The following is a 15,133-nucleotide window of genomic DNA, read 5'->3' as shown; positions in this document are numbered from 1 at the left end:
AAGTCTGCTAGAGAGGAGAGTAGTCCCCAGCAGGGAGCTTGTGAGGTAACTGAGAGCTGTACTGAAACTAAATCCGCTAGTGCCCATCTCTCAAACCAACGTGATGGATATAATATGTTAGTAGAGGACACAAGCATGGTTACAGGGAAATGGAAACTGAAACACGGTATGGGTTTCACAAAATCCCACCGAAGGCACAGACTCAGGCTATCGCTTCTGGTGTCTCTCTAGTTTATGATATTTATTGCTTCTTTATCTGTTTGCAAGCTCTCTTTGTAGTATCTGTTTAAATGTAAAGATGATTTCATTATGTACATTTAGTTATTTCAGTTTATAATTCAGGAGGTTGAGAACTTGGAAATTTGTATTAGATTCTGATTTATCTGAAGTAACAATGTTTTTTATTTGTGGTTTCTGTGCAAAGGAATGCCGTTAATGTTGACCTTTCTCTGTTTCCAGGCAAATGGAATATACACAATAGCAAAGCTTATTTTACCAAACAAAGAAAGCAATGCTGAAAAAGCTAATTTATTGCAGGTAACTTCCTTTATTATAATTGCATATTGAAAGTCCAAAACAGTTCCTGAGAATTTTTATGGTTTTAAGATTTATTTTAAAGTAAATATCTTACTTTAGGGGGAAAAAAATAAAATAAAAACAAAAACAAACAAATAAAACAAAACAAAAACAAACAAACAAACAACAACAACAAAAAAAAAACCAAAGGAGTAACAAATGGTCCAGGAAGTAAAAGCTGAACAGCTGATTCAATTTAAGGTGCTCTTTTCTGATCTACCTTGTTTCTTGCACCTCATATAGTGTAAAGGAAAATGAGTATTTTTCCAGTGATAGGACTACTTCAGGCTGCCCAGCATCAGAACTTTTTTTGTTCCTTGCTCTCACTGAAACTTGATGAAAACTTGATGTTGTACTAATATCTGTTTCTTTCTGGAGTATCATACGGTGGGTGTTAAATAAAATTAATTATTTTAATAATTATAGTTTATATTATTATTGATAAATATTAATAAAATAAAATATTAATAATTAAAAATTTAAATAAAATACAGGAAAACATCACATGAAATAAAGCAAATTTAAGTGTAGGTTAAATATAGAGCAAATAAGTGCAGAATGTCTCTTATTTTTGCATGACGATATCTTAAATGTACTGGTTTGAGTCAACTTAGGCTGAAATTTATCAGCAGTTACTAATTATCTGCTGGCTCTTTTCCAGCCTTTGTGAAATGGGTGTCTTTCTAACCTTTAATAAAGTAGTGGTCTGTGGTTAAGGGATGTCTGTGACACAACTCTGTGTTGCTCTTCTGTGGGCAAGTATGAGATCCTTAGCACAGCTGAATTGCTATCTGTAAGGCCTTTATCATTGCTACTGCTATGCATTACAGTTGTAGCTATTGGAATACCCTTTATGAATTTCATAGTCATTTTTTTAGATTCTCACAGTGCAGTCCAGTTCTTTACTGTCCCATTTTCTGTGCTTTCAATGATTACATTTTCAGCTTATTTCTACTGTATTACCTTAGCGATTTCACTCCATTACTTCAGTTGTTGCTGTAGTATTAATCATTGATTCTGCATTAGTATCATGTATAAAAATCATCATGCCTTAGCTGAGGCATATCACATATATTAATATTTAATCTCAGAATACTAATGGAAGAAAGACAAATACTACTGCCATTTTAAATGCCCACTTATTATTAATGTAGTTTCATGGTATCCCTTCACTGGTGGGCTTTCTAAAATAAAATCTATGTACAGGCTCTAAAATAAAAACCTTTCAAGGTAGCATTTACGGCTCAGCTGGTCCGTGTTATTTTGTGCAGCTAAATTCTGAGTATAATTCTTAGTGGAATATTAGACATAGCAACCCACAATCTTTCTCCTGTGATGGGGAGTTTATTTTGGACTGAAAAGAAACATTGTCCTGTAAAAGAGACAGCTTCTTAGTAGCATTAACAGTCTGTTTATTTTCTTCAAAATTTCCTTCCAAGTATTATTTGGCCATTATTTTCTTAATTTAATGCATTTTCAAAATATTGAAAAATGTGTTCTAAACGTACAGATTAGTTCTGCAGTTATCACTAAGACACAGTTACCATCATCAAAATAGGGATTACCACAATGAACTGTGGTAGCATTTTAGTCACTGATACAATAGAGTAAGTCTAAATTGTTAGAAGCATTTACTTATTTGCACTGTTTCAGATATCAATACCTTATTTCCCTTTGGTTTACTTCATAGCCATCTTTGTTTGGTCAGCCATATTGTATAGCAGGTACAGTAAATGACTCTTGATAGAAAGAATTCAAGATGTGTTACATAAAAGCATACATATTAACTACCTATCAGTGGATGTTTTACAAATAAACTTTGTTCAGTATAGATTATGTAGAAACTGTGGTATGTAAAGATTTCTGTAATGTAGATGTACTTTATAGAAAAAAAAAAGATTTTTTTTTTTGTCCCATGTTAGAACTTCTGGTGTTCTATACCGCATTTTTTCAGAAAACAATGTCAAATGCTGTTTCTACTGTATCATTTCAAAAACATGGATTACATTTACCTTTTTTTTTTTTTTTTTTACTGTTGGAGAAGAGAGCAACTCTCAAGTCTTGAACTATCTGCAGGTAAAAAGATGAGGACTTACACACTTTTCAGTGTGTACTATAGCTATAGTTATCTACTTTTTCTTCCTCCCTCCCCTTTTTTCTTATATAGTCCTACCTAGTACAGGAGGAGCCTAAAAATACATTTTTACTCCCTTCATTATCAGGTTAATAATGTAATCTACCTAGTCATATAAGTACAGAGCTTACTGACATGTTGGGAAACCTTGATGTTTACCATTGGCTTTTCCATTTGTGTTTAGATTTGTCATTGATTTTAGTATTTTTCCTACTGTAGTGTTATGCTTTCAGAGCCTTGAGATTTCTCTTCAGTATGGAAAGAAATCGACATATCTTTAAAAGGTATGTTAACAAAATGTTTTCTGAAACTCCTTTAGGATGGCTTTCAGAAGATGTCATTCCAATCAGAAAGATGTTGTTTTTAAATGTCAGTTATTTTCAGCAAAAATAATAAGTAACAGACAACTTCTATCCAGTCTGCAGCCACAGATAGACTTTCCTGCATTGCATCAGTGCCAGCCTACAAGGTCTAGATGTTCAGTACAGAGACTTCTATTGTTATGCTTGCCAGAGAACCTAGCTCAGTAGGGACTCCTTCCTCCCACATGAATAATTGTTTAAAATTTGTTCTAGACAGATTTTATACTTTCAGAGATAAACTGTACTTATATCTGAAGATTATCAGATGCAAGTTACAGCCCTGGGTAGTAGCAAGTAACTGGGAAAACTAATTTTTTCCTCTGCTCAGTCATCTGCTCCTTCACTTGTGAATAACTTTGCATCAAGCCAGCTTACTTAGGAGCATTACAAAAAGGTTTGGGCCAGCAAGGGGAAAAGGCCTTTCATCAATTAGCCATTTTTACTGGTGGTGACAGTTTCTTCAGGTAGGCTACAAAGGCTGTGTAAAACTTAACAGTTTAATTTGTGGGATAGTTTAATTTGTTAGGATAGTAATCATACTGCCTATGAGGTCTGCCTCATAGTAGTGTTTCTATATGACTTTATTCTGTATCATAAGTTCCTAAAATTCTAAATATAAATTTTATCTCATTTTTACTTTTAAAAAGGTGGATTTTGTACTGGAGAAGGGCCCCAGTTTCTAATGAATATTGCTGGTTGGTGTCAAGCGTTGGAAGTGATAAAAATGGCCTGCTTTGCTGTCTTTCATTTTTTTTCTAAATGCCTTAGTTTTCCATATTTTCATTTTTGTCAGAACTTTTAAAAAGAAACTGACCTCCAGTTAAGCATGTCACTAATCAAATATCATATTCTATCTGTTAGCTTACATGTGGCCTTTCTGCTGTTCTCAATCCTTTCCATCTTTTAGGCTAGACTTCCTGGGATAAAAATTCTGAGATGGGTGTTAAATGCAGACAAATGTTAATCCTACCATTTAATGCATTACAAGGAGAAACTCAGACAAGGTGACTACAAGCATAAAGTAATATACTATAAGAAAAAATATGAAAAAGACTGGAAATTCAGGAAGTGCATTGACTTTAAAGAGGCTTACACTTTGGAGAACTGGTATTTATATTAATACCTGACACATGGAGACTCAAGTCTAAATTTTGAAAAGTCTTTTGGTGCCTATATATGTAATGAGTTAGAAGAATACGTTAGTCAAGAATAAGTGTATTATTTAGAAAACACTAAAGTAAGAATTACTAATAAACACTGAATTTCTCTAGATCACAATCTATTGCGAGTACTTTCTAAATACATGAAAATGTTAAACCTTTGTAGACTTTTTCCGACTGACTTGTTTGAAATCTTCATTGATATTGGACATTATGTGCGTGATATTAGTGCTTATGAAGAGCTGGTATCAAAGCTGAATTTATTGAAGGTAAGTATAAGGCTTCATAGTTTTAAGAAGCTGTATTCTTTGCACATTCTTAGCACAAGAAAGGCATGAAATGTTTTGTATTTACTTATTTGTCATTTAATTTATAATCAGGAGGATGAATTGAAGCAAATTGCTGAAAGTATTGAGAGCATCAATCAGAATAAAGTGCCTACAAAACATATAGGCAATTACGCAATTTTAGAACACCTTGGCAGTGGAGCTTTTGGAAGTGTATATAAGGTAAACTTCTTTTTTGATACTAGTTTACAGGCTTGAGAGGAACCGTAAAAAAGAAGGTCTAACACCGGTTTTAGGCACTAACTTCCTTTGGATTTCATTGAGGAAATGAAGGTACCAAAAGGTACCATTGTCTTGGCTTCTTGCTAACAAATGTACATTTCTCCTCTTAGCATTTACTGTGATTTTGTTTTGTCACCTCTTATAAGATTGACTAGTATATTCCTTAGGTTGACTAGTTTTACTTTTTGTTAATTGCTTTCCACAAACAGCATATCTGTCTATTGCTAACAAATCTGTGTAAAACCACAGAAGTTCAAGCATATTTCATTTGGAAAGGAACACTGTGCACTGTTAATGTTCCTTCAAACACAATGGCAAGTTCACCAGTTTAATGCTAACCTGCATAGTGGGGCAGTTCTTTTGGCTAATCGCGTCACGTATGTATACATATAACATCATATGCAGAAAAAAAGCTATGACTAACTTTTGTAAGGTGTATTTGGACTCAGTTAACTAATATGGTATCCATAATAATGTCCTTTCTGTGCCCATCCTATACTAATTTTACAGGGATTTTATCTTTTTTATAGGTTAGAAAACATAATGGTCAAAATCTTCTGGCAATGAAAGAAGTCAATTTACATAATCCTGCATTTGGAAAAGACAAAAAAGACAGGGACAGCAGTGTAAAGAACATTGTCTCTGAATTAACTATCATCAAAGAGCAGGTAGGCTTTACGGACGGAAGTTTTATGTATGGGCTTTCTGCTGTTAGAATTAATAATTGTAAGTTCTCTTGTAGCAGGGCTTCCACCTGCTGTTACTGCTTCTATCTGATCAGTACAGTATTTGTCCCTTTCAGATGAATGTTTTCAATATTGCAGACGTTCTTGCTGCAGTGTTAGCAGCAGTGCAAATGCTTGTTATTGAAGATTCTTACTTCTTTTTGTTGGTAGCGTATGAACTTTTCTCAGGAATTCTGTAAATGAATTCTTGGATTTAAAATATGTTGAGAAGATGGTTGTTTTTGTAAGTGTAAATTAATAAGACTAATACGACAGAACAGACTAATCATTAGTGTTCATAAACTATGAAAGTCAATACTTTGATGTAGGTGTAATTGTCTGTCTTCAAACTTCCTTTATTCTGTTCCAATTATTAACAGGAGAGAGGGGTATGAATCATGCTTTTTTTTTTTTTTTCCTTTAAATCTGTTTGCTCTGGTAATCTGCAACACTTTGATGTTTTCTTTGCAACAAAGCGTCTGGGATAGCATTGCACTGGAGTTCATAAGCAAATTCATGGAATCCTTGTGGAATTCTTCCTTCCGTTGTGTACCTAAACATAAATACTGTGCCATCAGTCTAAGTATTCTAAAGATCTAAATTTCTTTCCTCATTGTAGCTTTATCATCCAAATGTGGTACGGTATTACAGAACTTTCTTGGAAAGTAAGTATAAAAGTAGAGAATTACTGTATTATACATAATGAAGAAATAGAAATATATAATAGAAGTATTTACAGCTTGGAGTGTGTCAAATTTGAAAAGTAAATGGTAACATTTTCTTCAAGAATGGCTGTGATTCAGACAGGCTTATATTGCTTTAAGATTGAAAAAAATATGAGAAATAATATTTAAATGTGTTTATCTATCAGTAAAACTACATGCAGTCTAAACGTGTAGAAAGTATTATTCTCATCCTATAGAGAGCTAAGGAGCCCAAATTTGCAGACAGAATATTAAGTAGGGATAAAAGATATAGTAGAATGAGTGATACAAACTGCTTAGCCATATTGTCTTTTTTTTTTAATTTTATTTTTTTAACAAAGAGTTAGCTACCTACGCCTTCCTACTGAGTGATTAAGAGGCAGTGAATTCCTTGTAGTTGCTGTGGTACAAATGGATACAGAGGAAAAATTGGAAAAACAAGGAGTAGAAATAATAATAAAATGTGTTTGTCTGTAAAAACCAACCCCCCCCCCCCAAAAAAAAAGCTTAAAAATATATTTTAACCTCAAATACTCCATTTTCAAATGCCTTCTATATAAATTTATTTCTTTATATTGAATTTTCTTTTTTGTAGATGACAGGTTGTACATAGTCATGGAGCTCATAGATGGAGTGCCATTGGGAGAACATTTTCACTCTTTGAAGGAAAAGAAACAGCACTTTACAGAAGACAGAATATGGCATATATTTATCCAAGTAAGGGTGTATGTGTTTTTTTTCACCAATACTTTTCTGCATGTAGTTAGTAGCACCATTTATGTTTGTTAGGCTAATAGAGAGCAAAGTAATGCTTATTATATCAAGTACTAATACCAGATATGAGCATAATTATATGTGCCTTTACTTAGATTGCAGTTAAGAATATTTGTAAGGTTCTTTCTGTTTGTTTTTAAGCTTTGCCTAGCTCTTCGTTATCTGCATAAAGAGAAAATGATTGTTCATCGAGATCTCACTCCAAACAACGTCATGCTGGGGGATAAAGACAAAGTTACAATTAGTAAGTAAAACTTCTTTACTTGAAGAGAATTTCCCATGATGAAAGTGAGTAGAATTTCTTTACTGAAACTCACAAAAGGTTTCAGATACTGAGGCACTGGCCACCATACTTGAAAGCTAGTAAATTATTGTATTTATTATACTGTTGTGTAAAATAATTGCTACTGCAGATTTTGTGATCATTGCTGCCAGGTATCATCAGCCATGACTATATTTTTTGCAGCTGTATGTCAAACGTGACAGAGGAGATGATTTAGCCCTGAAAAAATTAAACTGTAGTTATGCTTCAAGGCCTTTTATTTAAATCAGAAAGAATACTGAGACAAACAGATTATATAGCCAGTGCTAATGAACATGCAAAGTAAAACGAACATTTTTTCTATTTGAGTTCCACCATGCAATTGTTTAGTACCTGTCAACTGTTCTGTGATCAGCTGCAGTGAGGTGCTATATCTCTGAGCCTGTAGTAGTAAATATTCTTTATGTATATTTCTTTAATCTCCACAGTGTGAAAGAAGGAGCCCAGGGAGGCTTCAGAATAGGGTTTGAAAACTGTAGATATGTGAATAGTGCTTTGAAGTATGGCAAATTTTTACTCTTTGAATGAATTAATATAACTTGGAATATACAGCAATGCTTACCAGCAATTCAGATACTGTAATTTTTAATAGTCTCAAAGAGCTGCTGCATGCTTTCTTACTGCTCATGACAGAATCAAATAAAAATTAGTGTTATGAGAAGTTGTGATACAAAAAACAATCTCTCTTCTTTAAAAATAAAGGAAAACTGTAGACATATGCAGAAACCCAACCACAGAAAACTCAGCTATAATAGGCAAATTTATTTAGCATCTGTCTTTTTATAGTATTTATACCTGACAACATACCTACTTAAATTCATTCATGATTAAATTGTGTGTGTTAAAACACTATGATTCTTAATAGTAACACAGTTTTGAAAGGAGTAGATTTAATGGAACATTTGTCCCTAAATGATGAAAATAAATAATCAGAATATTATTTTAGAGTAAAATATCATACAGTTGTATTTCATACCAACATGTTGCCACTGAGGGGCACTATTGGCTTGATACAACACCTTTGTCTTTGCTCTGGTCCGATCTAGACCTATATAAAAGCATAAATATATTTTTAAATATAAGCCCAAAATTACTTTTGAAAAACATAATAATTCTATCAAAGATTTACAGATGTTGAGGAAAACAGAAAAACATGAAACTTGCTTTGACCATTTCTATAGTGATTGGTTCAAAACTATCGCAATATTTAAACAAACACTTTAGTACTTCAGTTACCAGTGTGTATTGAATTTTCAGAGGGAGCTGAAGTTCTTTTATCTATTATTTCTGAATTTTGCAGAGACTTCTTGTTTTACAGACATAACGAAAGAAAGATTTTCTTTCTTTTCAGTTATAGTAAATATGTACTGTATTGGTGCATGCTGTGTTGTGCCTAACGCATGAAGTCCATGCATGCCAAAGACTGGACCATTTATAGACTTCATAATTATGTCTGACAGTATTTTGGGATTTTTTCTTTTATTATCCATTTAACAATTTCACGTGGTTTTAGATGAAAGTAAAAAATGTCAGACAAAGATGAAAGCATATGCTCATATATTGAGAAATCTTAAATCTGTCTCTGCAGAAGATTTAATGTCAGTTTTTAAAAATAAGAGGGCCTTCTCTTATTTTTATACCCCTGAGCCTGTAGTAGTGAGTATTCTGCTCAGAACTGTAGTCCTGCACAGTCATCCTATGGAGCCAGAGTTTAGTTTCTTGTAGTATTTCACGTCCTAAAACCATCCAAAACTTTAATTAATCTTACCGGAGAAATATCTGTGAAGCAGTGTTGCATGACTGTGTATTTAAGATACAACCTCTGATGGTCCAAATGATTTTGCTTCATAAAAGAAGCTTGTGTATCTTACAGTGATGCACATTTTTTTCCTCTTCCTCAGCCAGACCTTCTGGAAATAGTAACACTTGTTAATCTTTTGCTGTGAAACCCTCAAAGCTGACAGTATAACTAAGGCTTCTTATTCCTCTGTAACTAAAATTGTTCATATATATATATATATATTTATATATATTTAATGGTACAGTAGCTTTGGCTTAGTTTTAGACATTCACAGAGGATTTTGATTTCAAAAACAACCAAACGTGTTAAAAAAATAAAAAAGTAAGTAAGCAATAAAATAGCACAAAGTGCTTCTGTAGACAGAGATTTTCATTCCATGCTGTGCATGGCTATGTGACAGTCCCAGCTATAAACTGCTTAAAAAAGTTCAGGGACGCACAGATAAATTTCTCCCCCCTGCCCTGTATGTGAGAACTGAGCCACTCATGTCCTAAATCCTATGAAGGCCTCTTACACAGATTCTGAGTTTATGTTGCTTGAAAAGAAAAGGAGTGCATAGTGTGGGAGACATGCTTATCTTTCTGTTAGAGCACACAAATAAAAAAAAATGCTAAAGAATTATGCTTGAATGTCTTAAAAGCACAAAGAAATTGCTACATACAGGAGGCCAGAACTTGGTAGGCAGGGACCTATGGAGAAAGGTAGCTGAACACTAGAACTCATGGAAGCAGAAAACTCTGCAACTTTTCTGGTGTAATGTAAGATTAAACTCTGAAGAACCTTTTCTAGATATGATCTTGGAATATCTGTGCAATAAGTTTTACTGCAAAAAGAGTATCTGAGGTTAATTGTAGGAAGAATTTTTTAATTTGTATAACTGCACTGTATTTTCTTTCTCTTAAATTTTGAATGTGATTGATCAGACACTATCCTTATCCAGGTTTATTTATTTTTATTTTTTCATTTTTATTTTTAAACTTATGGAAAATACAAATGAAAGTTGTAAGCCCAGTGAAGTGCTTCATTTTAATCTGAAGGTTATGTAACGTTGCATTTCTGATGACGTCTTTTACGCGTCAGTTAAATATGCATTATCACAATCTTTTTTCAGGCTCTTTTAAGTCTTTTAATTGTTGAAAATGGAGACAGACATTTTCAATCTGATCCTAGCTGGGTTAGTGTTGGTACAAGATCTCTGTTTCTGATGGTAGAGAACTTTAAGAATGCTGTTTTTACGCAGTCTCTGCAACTGCCCATTCTATTCATTTGTTCCGTTTCATCTCTGACATATATTTGATAGGGGCCAGAACTACCATCTCTTATATGTTGGTATAGCATTTAATTATAACTGGTTGACCTACAAATATGACAAAAATATAAATATTAAATTATGCTAACCTGTAATTTCATTAACAGCTTATTCTAAATTGGTAGAAAAATATTACTGAAATTGTACAACTCTAGTCAGATTGAAAGTCTGATTTTTAATTTTTGATAGAATAACAAAAACAAAAAAAAACACAAAACAAATACACAAACCATGTATAGTAGAATATCAGGCACAGCCTAAACAAAAGTTGTTTTGTTGTACAGGTTTTGCATGGGGTTTTAGAGACTGAACCCATATTAACAGTGGCTCACAATTTAATTTGCTCAGCTTTCCATATAAGATGTTGAAAAGTTATAGTTTTCTGAATTTAAAATGTCTGTTTTTATTGCAGCTATATTTTACTGCAGCAGTATTTTTCTCCTAGCAAAGCATATTTCTGTCTAGAGCTTCCTAGTTTTGTTTGTTTCTTGTTTGTAGGACAAAACAAAAGGCTACACTTTTCCTCAGTACCTTCTAGTTTCAGCAATGTTTGGATCTTGATGGTCCAAGAGGGCTGAGTGGAATCACTTTAACACCTTTCAGATCCAATATCAAGATTAGTGAAGGATTCTCTATGGTCTTTTGGGTGGTGTGCTCTGTTTTCTGTTTAATACACACAATACAACAGCAGCAGAAAAGATCTGTACGGAACTGTATTAAACCTAGGATTATCATATAGCAGCAGACTACTAGTTTTGAGACAAATCATCTATTTGACATACTTGTAGTTGTAGCAGGCAACCAGGATGTATCAGAACAGTTAAGCAATTGAGACTTGAAAAGTTCAAATGTTTGCTAGATGCTGGAAGAAAGCTACCTGTTAATTTTGTAATTCAGAATATTTTCGTTGTTTAGTGCACTTTGTAGAAGACCTATTGCCTCCTGATTCTGTGCCATACCCAGAAAAGCAGCGGCCATGAGGTGAAGTGATACTAGCTTATGTTGTGTGTCAGTCACTACTTTTCGAAGTCCCTTAGAACAAGGCTAAATTTTTTGTAGATTTTATGGCTTGTTTAACAGACCTGATGCCCTTCATACCAAGATTCAAGGAAATGCTTGTAGTGCTTCATTTTCAAAGCTTCCATAATAAGCTCAGTGGAATTTTCAAATTAAACAAGTGATTATGTTTGATTTATGTTCACACTGTAAATCAAACATTCTGGATGCTGTTGGTGGCTTAATAACGCAATCACATCTCTCTCCACAGATCTCATTTCTAGATGGGGAGCAATGCTAATGTTCTTAGTGCAGAAGTTACAGGTTTCAAAAAACTGACAGATAGTAGGCTGACTTTATGAGGCACTGATATTACCACATGGAAAGGTGAAAAATAGAGTAGCTAGAAACATGTATTTGGGAATGATGAGAAATGAATTCTGTTCCCATTTTATTGATGGAAAAAACTAGAATAATTATGTACTACTGTTGATTAAATTGCAGATTATCTTGATTTTAGGATATGCTTTTATGGAAAATAAAATTAAAATTCTGTCTTTATGTTCCAAATCACTGTAACACAGTAACTTAAATGTGCAGCAGGTTTATTTGGCTATTAATTGGTTCTACTTATGCCAATAATTCCTATCAAGCATAAGATATACCAGGTACTATATATGTTATAAAGCACTGGTCTTGATAATTAAAAATTTATAGGACTGGAATAGCCATAAATATGATCATCACTTCTGAATTTTAGTTAAGAAATACTGATTTTCCATTATTAATATCAGCAGTTTGACACTTGCTCAGGCTTTTGAAGAAAGAAGTAAGTTGAGATAAAAAATAAATATATTTTAGGATATTGAGCTTGGAAAACTTATTACTATGACTAGTAATAAAAGAATGCTTCAGTATAACAATAGAAAAGACTCATTTGTCTTTCTAAATTTCTAGAAATGCTTATTCTATATTTTATGTCAAACAGAGGAAACATCTATTAATAATAGTATTGTTGCATCATTTGAAAACATCAAATACCTAATACTACTCAGTGAGTAGCAAAAAAGCTTTCTTGATTACAGCTGCAAACCAGCTGATGAGTAGCAAAGCTAATCTGTCTCAGCCTGAGCCTTTAAGGGTAAAAGATGAATCTGTTCAATGGGGACAGTGAAAATTTGACCTGAATAGGTCTGAAGTTCATATGCAATTTTATTCCCCATTCATCCTCTTTTTTTTGCTTTGCTTTTCATCTTTGAATACATATTTGTTTTTAGGAAAAACTATGGTATTTTCAAATATGGTTCAAATATAAGTTAAAGCAACAAACATACAAATATAAGATTGCTGTTGTTAAGAAGTAGCATCTGGAAAAAATCCGCTCATCTTAACTGTGGAAGATCAGTTGGATAGGTGAAATCTTGGGAAATAAAATGGTGAATGAAAACAACTAATTCTGTCAACAACAACAACAATAAAAATATAGGTACCTAATATGCTCCTTTAAAAAGTTTGCTAAGATTTAGAAAATTTGTTATTTGGGTATTGTGAAAGTTCAAGAGACACCCAGTAAGACGTTAAGATACTAGCCAAGTCACCTTACTAATTTTTTCATGGTTCTATCTTCCCTTCATACCTTCTTCCCAAGCATGTTAATGTTTTCTGAAACAATCTTACTTAGAAGACTTAATTATCACTTACTCTGCTACCCTAAACACAATGTCAGCAAGTGAAGAAGTGTTTTTCAGAATCTAAAAGATTATGATTGCATCCTTTTGTGTTAATTTTTCTTCCCATTTGAGGACTCTCTTGCATGGTTGTTGGACTATTTTCTATGTTTTTTTTTGTTTTTAAATTAAAATCATATTTAGTTTTCTTGACTCCTAATACACATGTTAATAGAGGAAAAAATCAGACTGTAAACATTAGTTAAATGCAATACCTCAGAGAGAAATGAATCTATCGGTATTGAATTGCTGGTGAAATTACATGTTTAATCTTAATTTATAAAAATTCATCTAATGGTGAAAGCTTGTTAGTTTTTTATTGTCTTTGAACAGACTTAAAAATAATCTAAATTTTCAATGAAGAATGCCAAGCTTCCAACTGTTAGAGAAATTAGCTGTAAAGAAATCACATCAATTCAGGTTGCCCACTACACAAAGCACCAAAAGCTATTATTAAAAAAGAATATTTTATAAAACGTTATGGCTAGATTAGTGTACCTACCATTCCCCGTAGCTTACAAACTGTCATGATTAGGATAGTAATATATGTATGTAATTCACATGAACCTGAAACATTTAAAATATTGTTTAAAAACAGAAAAATTATAATTTTTCTAAAATATTGTATGCAGATCAAACAACCATTATTTTGCAGAAATAGAAGCTCCTCTTCTTTGAGCAGGTAGATGGATCTTTCCACTGGTGGTATTAAAACTTCAAGATGACTTCCTCATAGAAATATGTCATCCACTAGCATTTTGGTTTTCCTTCACCTGTACTATAAGCCATTGTTTTTTTTTTTTAATTGGTCCAAAAAGGTTAATGTTTACTTTTCAGGAAGGCTGGACAGTCTAACGGTCAAAATGAGGGCTTTTGTTTTTTTTGGTGATGAGGGAGTTGCCTCTCTAATGCCAATGTTATTCCTGCATTGCAAGATTGCAGAGGACAACAAGAATCCTCTGAACTGGTAGACAATTTTTAGTGGTTTTAATGTTTATGTTTAAGGTAAAGATGATTGTTCTGTGCATTACCTTCCCTAGTTCTAACAGCAGCAGTTGTATTTTGAGCTTCTTGCTGGTATCAAAATGTTTTAGTAGAATTTGGAAAAGATTATTGCCTGTGAAACATGTCTTTTCCCTTCGCTTCTGAGGACCTGAGCCTAAGAGAAAGAGTATATAATTTCTCCATCTTGTTGATCTTTTCATCCCTCCTTCCCTCCCTCCCTTTCTAGATAAGTAATCACTGATATTCTATTAAGGTAGACTCATTCTTCCAAAATTGGGATGGCCAGCTCTCCTCTTTCCTTTCCTAAATATTTCAAGCACCAGGAACTGAATTTTTTGATTCAGTGTCTTAATACTTTTTTTTCATGGAATTTATGTGAAGGACTCCAAAGAAGGGAAGTTATTATGATTCACTCAAATTAATTCAGGGAAGTATCAACATTGCAAAACTCCCTGCTTCTATTGGGGTTAATAATCTCTGGAGTGAAATACCTGAGTTGTACCAAGCTTGAGGGCTAAAGAAAGACCTATCACTTATCCTGTTAATTCAATATTCTTTCTACTTATATTTTCCAAGCACTACAGAGCTAGTCCTTCATTGAACATTTTGTTCAAAGAAGAAGGCTCTGTGGCCTGGGTACCTAGATTTGGCTTTCTTGTCAAAGGCCATTTTTGAATAAGAAACCTACCCCTCTTCATACCCCTGAAGCTTACACTGAGCAAGAGCAAACAGAAAATAATTTTTCTTACCTGTTTTTCATCTGCTCTGCAGCTTTTTTGCTGAGTAGAAGTATTTTGAACTGAAATGTTAACAATCTCACTGTAAAAACAGTTGAAATGGGAATGCAATGGCCTGTCATACTTGTCTTAAGAGTACCTTGGGTCCATGTAGAACAGGAACCTTAAAATATTTTAAACAATATAATTTACTTTGCAAATCTTACCAATTCTAAAGCAGAATTTCAATGAA

The 15,133-nt window shown here is 33.2% G+C and overlaps 1 protein-coding gene across 16 annotated transcripts in view; it reads left to right on the top strand.

The window, feature by feature from the left end:
* NEK10 (NIMA related kinase 10) overlaps positions 1 to 15,133 on the top strand; it is a 107,854-nt gene that overhangs the window by 19,408 nt on the left and 73,313 nt on the right. For 14 of the 16 annotated variants that reach the window (XR_010829234.1, XR_001203662.3, XR_007168013.2 and 11 more), the window contains 8 exons: positions 460 to 537; positions 2,930 to 2,994; positions 4,399 to 4,501; positions 4,613 to 4,741; positions 5,332 to 5,469; positions 6,146 to 6,191; positions 6,826 to 6,947; positions 7,146 to 7,248. Coding sequence is in view for 12 of the 16 variants with exons in the window: in XM_013172028.3 (XP_013027482.3) it covers positions 460 to 537; positions 2,930 to 2,994; positions 4,399 to 4,501; positions 4,613 to 4,741; positions 5,332 to 5,469; positions 6,146 to 6,191; positions 6,826 to 6,947; positions 7,146 to 7,248 (784 nt within the window). In the remaining 4 variants the exon portion in view is untranslated. Of the gene's footprint in view, positions 1 to 459; positions 538 to 2,620; positions 2,653 to 2,929; positions 2,995 to 4,398; positions 4,502 to 4,612; positions 4,742 to 5,331; positions 5,470 to 6,145; positions 6,192 to 6,825; positions 6,948 to 7,145; positions 7,249 to 15,133 lie in introns of those variants that run through there. The other 2 variants (XM_066991941.1, XM_066991942.1) reach the window with 2 other exon arrangements.

The sequence above is a fragment of the Anser cygnoides genome, chromosome 2 (assembly GCF_040182565.1).
Source record: "Anser cygnoides isolate HZ-2024a breed goose chromosome 2, Taihu_goose_T2T_genome, whole genome shotgun sequence".
NCBI classification, from domain to species: Eukaryota; Metazoa; Chordata; class Aves; order Anseriformes; family Anatidae; genus Anser; species Anser cygnoides.
The sequence above is the reverse complement of the archived record's forward strand: the minus strand, read 5'-3'. Positions and strand labels throughout refer to the sequence as shown.